The 7,238-nt window shown below is 41.1% G+C and overlaps 1 protein-coding gene across 9 annotated transcripts in view; it reads left to right on the plus strand.

The window, feature by feature from the left end:
- Positions 1 to 6,532, plus strand: part of NCOR1 (nuclear receptor corepressor 1) — a 194,277-nt gene extending 187,745 nt beyond the window's left edge. For 8 of the 9 annotated variants that reach the window (XM_077163974.1, XM_077163973.1, XM_077163978.1 and 5 more), the window contains 4 exons: positions 1,850 to 1,903; positions 2,365 to 2,583; positions 4,476 to 4,655; positions 5,934 to 6,532. In XM_077163974.1, the coding sequence (XP_077020089.1) occupies positions 1,850 to 1,903; positions 2,365 to 2,583; positions 4,476 to 4,655; positions 5,934 to 6,121 (641 nt within the window). In that variant the 3' untranslated portion in view covers positions 6,122 to 6,532. The remainder of the gene's footprint in view (positions 1 to 1,849; positions 1,904 to 2,364; positions 2,584 to 4,475; positions 4,656 to 5,933) is intronic. The other variant, XM_077163979.1, reaches the window with a different exon arrangement.
- Positions 6,533 to 7,238: the final 706 nt, after the last annotated feature.

A 7,238-nucleotide genomic window follows, 5' to 3' on the forward strand; every position in this document is an offset into this window, starting at 1 on the left:
AGAATCAGTGGGATGGGGCCCCAGGGCACATTTAGACTCTGGGGACAGGGTTGGAGAAATCAAAGCCATCAGAACTCAAGGAAGCTAGCTTTAGGGAACACAGCATCTCGTGAGTCAGTGCTCCCCCAGGCACATCAATGACTTGGTCTTTACAACACCAAACACTGTCAGGCCTATTTTACTACATCTCTTTGCACCCTTTGACACAGTGGACCACTTCCCTTTTCTGGAATACTCTTTTCTTGGCTTTCATATGTAACTTTCTCCTGTTTTTTCCCCCTATTTCTTTGGCCATTTCTTATTAAAGACGGTCTTGCTTTGCTTGGCCTTTGAATGTTGGTTTTCTTCTCCACCCTTTTCAAAGTCTTTTCACAGAGTCATATACTATACTCTACTGGGAGCATTTAAACTCACTTTAATGATAAACACTCCTGAACTTTTTCTCTCTGGTTGTCTTATCGGTTTCTTAAATATCTAAACTCCCACTGCCTCTCAAAAAATTTAAACAGTCTGCTCCTCCTCTTTCCATCCCCATGAATGGTTTTCCTGATCCCTTTGTTGGCAGTCCCTACCCTGCCCTTCACAGCCTGAGGGTAATTACCTCCTCCAGTCAAGTCTGCTGCTTGGACAGCAGTTCCTTCCCCTCACCAGTGGGTAACTGTGGTTAGTTTGCCATTTGTCCTAAAACCAAGGGTCCTCTAACTTTAAACCACCTGGGGTGCTTGTTAAATATGTGAATTGTAGGACCCTAGGCCTCTAGGAATTTGCATCTTTATCAAGTACCCAAAAAAGCACCACACTGAACTTGTAAGTTCCACATGTAAAGGAAGGGGGAGTGCATTTTAATGAAGTGTTGAACTCTATGAAATTGCATTAATTTTTGATCAATAGAAAATTAATTTTTTCATGAGTCAACCAAGTAACTGCCCAAGAAATATTTGTAAAAATGAATGAATGGGTCCTCTTCCAAAAACTCTGGACTACAAGGTTGAACTTATTACTCAGTGTTATTTCAGGTTCAGCTTAATCCCATGAGTGTTACCTGGCCTGTATAGGTAAGGAGCCATTGTTTTATGGTTCTTCCTAAAGATCTTTCTCCTGCCTCCCTGATCTCATGCCTAGAGAAGAATCCATCCTTCAGCCATCTCATCCAAAAACTTCAGTTCTTTTCTGGGATATCACTTGTGTAACCATCCATTTGCTTCTTATAGTCCTCTTTCTCTTTCCAATGTTCAACATCAAGTTTGAAGAAGCAATAAAAGCACCATCTATGTCTCCAAGTCGTCCAGGCTGTCTTCTAGCGTTACTGAGTATGGCTTTCACATTGCATTAACGGGAAAGAGAAGATCAAAAAGCAGAACTCTGGGTCTCCTCCAGGCAATGTCCTGGGAACATAAGCAGTGCTCCCAGTGACCCCTGGAAGGAAAGCGCACAGTCAAGGTCAGACCAGTCACCAGGTTACCCCTCTGGTCTCACCTCAGGCCGCCTCAAATTTGCTTGTCCTTGCAGGGTCATCTTCGAGCTCTAGGTTTCTTTTTCTCCAAGCCTGGATTCCTATTCTGAGGGCAAGCAGTTTCTTATTTCTTTTCTCAGCAGTATAAGGCAATCTTTTTTCCTCCTCTGGGCTATATTATTCCTGTTTTGATTTTCTACCTCACTCCATTTAATTCCTTTTTTTTTTTTAATCTTCCCATTTATCTTCATTTAGGGATAGAAAATAAAGGCTCACAGCATAGAAAATAAGAAGATAGTTTTACTATAGGGGTTGTTTTTTTGTTTGTTTTTGAGACTTTATTTAGTGTATATAATTACCATATCTCAATTAACTTGGATATTTGTTTAAATACAGCAGCTGCTCAGCCTGGAACTGAGATCTTTAATCTGCCAGCAGTCACTACCTCAGGTGAGATTCAAAGTGCATCCTTTGCAGTAAGAAACTGGTGTGATAGCATCAACCCAGCCAGTCCTTCCTGAGTGCTAAGCACATGCGAGGGGGCCGTTCCTGTAGGAATGAAGACAGTGTATTGTCTCTGCCCTCCACATGCATAGCATCTGGTCAGAGGGAGCTAGTCAGTAGTAACAGAAAGTGGATAAAGATCCAGTAATTACTTATTGAATAAAGAACTGGCAAAACATAAAAACCATCCCAGAACAGCACAGGAACTAGGGAACTGGAAAGAAAACTGTTGATGGATAACTTCCACCCCAGTGGGTGACTGGATGCAGGAGAGAAGCCCCAGGTCCTTGAGTTGCTCCCCCAGCTGCTACATGGGTTCAGTGGGCATGGGGGCTGCCTCGCATCTGTTCGTTTCTGTTTCTCAATCTGCTGACGTGAACAGGGATGCTTTTGGCTGTTTCTTTCAGGCTCAGTTAGCTCTAGAGGTCATTCTTATGCTGACCCTGCCAGTAATCTCGGTCTAGAAGACATTATCAGGAAGGCTCTCATGGGAAGCTTTGACGACAAAGTTGAGGAGCATGGTGTTGTCCTGGCCCAGCCCGTGGGACTGCTGCCTGGGGCCAGCACCTCCGTTGTGTCCAGTGGGGAGACACGCAGAGAGGAAGGGGACCCCTCACCCACTTCAGGTAAAGCTTTCCCTTTAGTGCCCTTTGGCTGCTGTTCCCAGGTTCTGATGCTTCACTGAGAGACTGCATGTGTGTCCTTACGTGCTCAGTTGCCTCTAAGGTTTTAGTGACTCGATGTTTAACTTGCCCAGATATTATACCACAAACAGAAGTCAAGAAGGAAGATCTGACCTTCTAATGTTTTCTGTATTTTTTCCTTAATCATTTATTAATATCTCTTGTGCTTAAATTACCTGAAGGTCAGGCAAATATTTCGTTTTAGTTGAGGTTTGTTTTCCTGTTATTAAGCTAAAGGTCTCACTTTTATGATTAAGAAAGATGGGAAAATCTTTCTGCCCTTACCATCCAGTTCTTACTGATCTTAAGTGTGTGTGTGTATTTTATAATTCACTTTTTCCTGAAGTATGTGTGACATGGAGTTCCCCGAGTTCTTTCATGTTCGAGAATGTCTCCGTGTTGCCTTTCTATTTAAGAGTTGACAGATGAGCAGGCTATTATATTCCAATTCATACATACCTCAGAACACCTGTGGACACTTCCATTCTTTTCCTGGCATTAATAGGTTGTTGTATAAGAAATGAGGCCAAGTCCACCCCCACCCACCTTTTTTATGGGTGACACTTTATCTGCTGGAAGGAATGCCATTTTCCTAATCCCAGGAGGGCCTTTGCATTCACAGGTTTATTTCTACCTTCAGGGAAATCTACTGAATGCTCCTCTGGATTATTTTTCTTTACTTGGGCTATTTTAGAAGCACCAATTTTCATAATAGTCTCTGTCCTCATGTCTGTTACCTTTTAATTACTTCAGTCACTGGGTCTTTTCCCAGTTCCTTTACTGTGACTTTTTCTCCCATTTTCTTACCATGCTAGTTATTTCGCTCCCAGTTATGTCTATTCCAATCCTTGCTGGTTCTGCTTTGCTCTTTATTGCTGAAGTTTGGTATATAATTTGTTTCCTAAGCCTTGTATCCTTTTTCATCTTCCTTTTTGGATCTGTTCTTTGAGCTTCTTTTGTAAACTGGTTTTAATTCTTTTGGAGTTCTTTCCTAGTATATGGCGCACCTCTACCCCTGATTTTTCTGTTATATTTTCTTTCTTTTTCATTGGAGATCTGCATTTCTTCTCTTTCCTGTTTGTGGTCTAGAAGTTGCCATCTTTTTTCCTGTACCTGTAAAGATTTGGTCAGGGTGAACTTTCTCCTGAGGCCCAAGAGAAAGTTTGCAGGTAACATGGTTTCTGATCTCTTCTGACATCTTTTTAATGTTTGGTTCCATAGTCCAGGCATTGGTGTCCTGCTTCCTATGAGCTTCTGCCAAGTTCACCAACTAAACAGAACCTTGAGAAATAGAAACACCCACCCAAGTCTGCCAAGCCTCTGCTGAGGGCCTAGTGGCAGGAAGGGCCTTTATTCTGTGGTTGTCTTTCTTTGATATATTTATTTCTTCAGGTGGTATATTAACTCCTGTTTGCTTTCCTCTAAATTTCAGGGAGGAGGGAAAAGGTAGGTGGTAAGGATTTCGGGTTTGGTCAGGTTGCCTTTCTTTCCTGTGTCCTAAGGCCAGGGAAAGTTTTGATAGTCCAGAAATTTCAGTTCCTTAGTTAAATTTTTAAAGTTTATAGCATGAGGATGTAACATTTTTTCTTTGGTTGCTAAAAGTGAAAAGTCTAGCTTTCTTTTAAATAATTTATTTCATTGGGTACTAGGATCTGCATTCCTCATGTTACCTTTCTGCTTGCTTCACTTAGCATGGTTATATTTGGTAGTTTTGTGTTTTGTTCTGTTTGTGATTAGAAGTTGTAGGTTTATAGATAAATTGTGTTAATATGTTTTTAAGTTGAGAACTTACTGTTTATCAATAATTAATAATTTAACTTGAATTTCACTTCTAGGAGGAGTTTGCAAACAAAAGCTGGTGAGCAAGTCAAACAGCAGGAAATCTAAATCTCCTATCCCTGGGCAAAGCTATTTAGGAACAGAACGGCCCTCCTCCGTCTCCTCTGTACATTCGGAAGGGGATTACCACCGGCAGACGCCAGGGTGGGCCTGGGAAGACAGGCCGTCCTCCACAGGTGGGGAGCGTGAGGTCTGCAGCACTGGGAGCTGTGCCTGGGCTATTACTTTTCTCAGATCTGAATCTTAGTTTCAAAATATTCCATTTTTATTACTGTTACTAGATTTCACTGTCCAGAATAGAAATTGAAGGCATATAATCTCAGAAATGTAAAGGATGCAACCTTTCGGCCATCCCTCTCACCTCTGTACTTTGTCAGCAGCATGTGTAATTATTTGCAAAGCAAACAGGTCTAGTTTCGGGTCTTTCATGAACTCTGTCTTAGTGTTAAGTGCCACCACCAAAGCAGCCTTACCTTTAGCCTTTCCTAGGAACATTTTAGAGAAGGTTCTTAAGAGAAATCAAAGTCAAAAATAGGAAGAGTTCTTCAGTGATCTTTGTAGGCTCACTATGAAAGCAGTATTCTGGGATATTAATGCTTTAACAGTAATTTGTGCCTATTTGTAAAATATGTATAATTACGGTAGTTTATAAAAGAACAGAGTTTCTTTTATTAAAAAAATAAAACTCAGTGGATTTCAGGGTTTCAGAGAATTATCTAAGCCATTCCTTTCTTAAGGGTTACAGACATACATCAGCGAAAAAAAACCTGACATTTGCCCTCCACCTTAAAACGTATAAATTTTATATGAATATTATGGCAGTATAACTTAAGGCTTTTGGTTTATAAAATTCTCATGCCATGTGTAAAGATGCTTGTGTATTACTGGAAGACCTCCAACCTGGACCCAGGGTGGTTCTGAAATCTCTACAGAGAAGGACGGGTTATTACTAGACCACTCATGAGACTAATTACTTGATCAAGTGGTAACATCTTGTTTTTATTTTCTGCTACTGGAGCAGTGAGTTTCTAAGTTATAGGCTTTTGGGGGAGAATTAAAGGATCTAGAAGTTAATAGGTTCACACATCTCACTTCTCAGTCTTCCTAGTGAGATCCAGCAGAACCATATGTAGCCCCCTTGACCTGCTGAAATTCCTGGTGCTTGTCCTCTGAAAATTCCCTTTAAAGATCCAAGAAGCTAAATTCTTGGTGTAACCAGACAGAGCTCAGCCTCTGGGCTTCGCACCCCTCACCCCAGCGCCTACAAGCTTACTCAGGTCATCACCCAGGCAGTGAGACCTCAGCCTTTTTGTGCTGTACTGGGCCTACTCGCTTAGCATCATCTTTCCTCTTGGGTAGAATGATACTGTCCTACTCTGCCCTGCAAAACTTGGATAAGAGGAAACTCAACAACTATGCTAATGACAATGAAAACCTAATTTTTCTTTTGTTAGGCTCAACTCAGTTTCCCTACAACCCTCTGACTATGCGGATGCTCAGCAGTACACCACCATCGTCAATCGCATGTGCGCCCTCCTCTGTGAACCAAGCAGCCACTCACCAACAGAACAGGATCTGGGAGCGTGAACCTGCCCCACTGCTCTCCGCACAGTACGAAACGCTGTCAGACAGCGATGAGTGAACTGGACAGAGAATGACCAGTGATGACTGAATAGGATGGAGAATAAACCTTGGGGTGGGACAGGGTACCAAGGGAAAGGATCTCCAGTTCTTGGTTTTATCTTTAATTGCAGATCAAAAACTTACACTCCCATGACTTGTGCCCAGAGACCTTCCAGGAGAGCCAGGGCCCCAGATGATGAAGAAATGATGGAATTTTATTTGGGGAGTCAAATGGAGAAAGAAAAAAAAAACTGCATTTGAAGCAGGCAATTCAGTGAATTATAATAATAGTGGAGGGTTGAAATGCTGAAGATAAATATGTAGAGTTTTTAAAAAGTGGACAATTCCTGTTCTTACGTCTGTTTGTAAAGAAAACCATAATGTCTTTAAATCATTCTTCTGTAAATAGATTACCTTTTTTTGCAGTGTTTCCCCTTGCTGTAGTATCTGGTGTACTTAAGTTCAAATCAGCGCATCCACTTGGGGGGGTAATTTTTAAAAATCTTTTTAACCCTTGCCTTCTAAACAACCTCATACAGCCTAGCTACATAATGTTGGCTGTCACGGGCATTGTACTTTTCTCTGATTTTGTTTCCTCTAAATTCAATTTCCCAGTGGTGTTTAAAATCTTGTGAAATGTTTGGGTTTTTAACACAGACCCTGTCATAAAATCTGTACATGAATATATTAGGGTCAAAAGTTAGGAGAAGCATAACTGCCATATTGTAAATTTCCAGTGCAGACTTTAATTTTTTTTTTAATTAGTAGCACTGAAAAAATATTACTGCATGGGTGTTATAGTTCCGTTTTTAAAGTTCTAAAGGCTCATTTGAGGCATACCTCACTGTTATGCACACTGGTAATTTAACCATGCCCCTAAGTATTCCTTTTCTCCTGCATCTGATGCAGCCCACAAAGCTTTGTTTTGAATAAATTTGACAACTACCCTGTCCATAGCTACAGCAGATTATTTAAGGTTCCTGGTGCAAAAAACTCATAGCTCTAACGAGTTTGAAATGTACAACAGACAGACTGATAAAGAATTCCACTACTTTTTAGACAATGTTCTGTGATACATCCTGAACAACTCAGGATGACCAAGGGGGCCCTCTTCCCATTTCTGCACCAGAATGTAT

The sequence above is a fragment of the Tamandua tetradactyla genome, chromosome 6, assembly GCF_023851605.1.
Source record: "Tamandua tetradactyla isolate mTamTet1 chromosome 6, mTamTet1.pri, whole genome shotgun sequence".
Taxonomy (NCBI): Eukaryota; Metazoa; Chordata; class Mammalia; order Pilosa; family Myrmecophagidae; genus Tamandua; species Tamandua tetradactyla.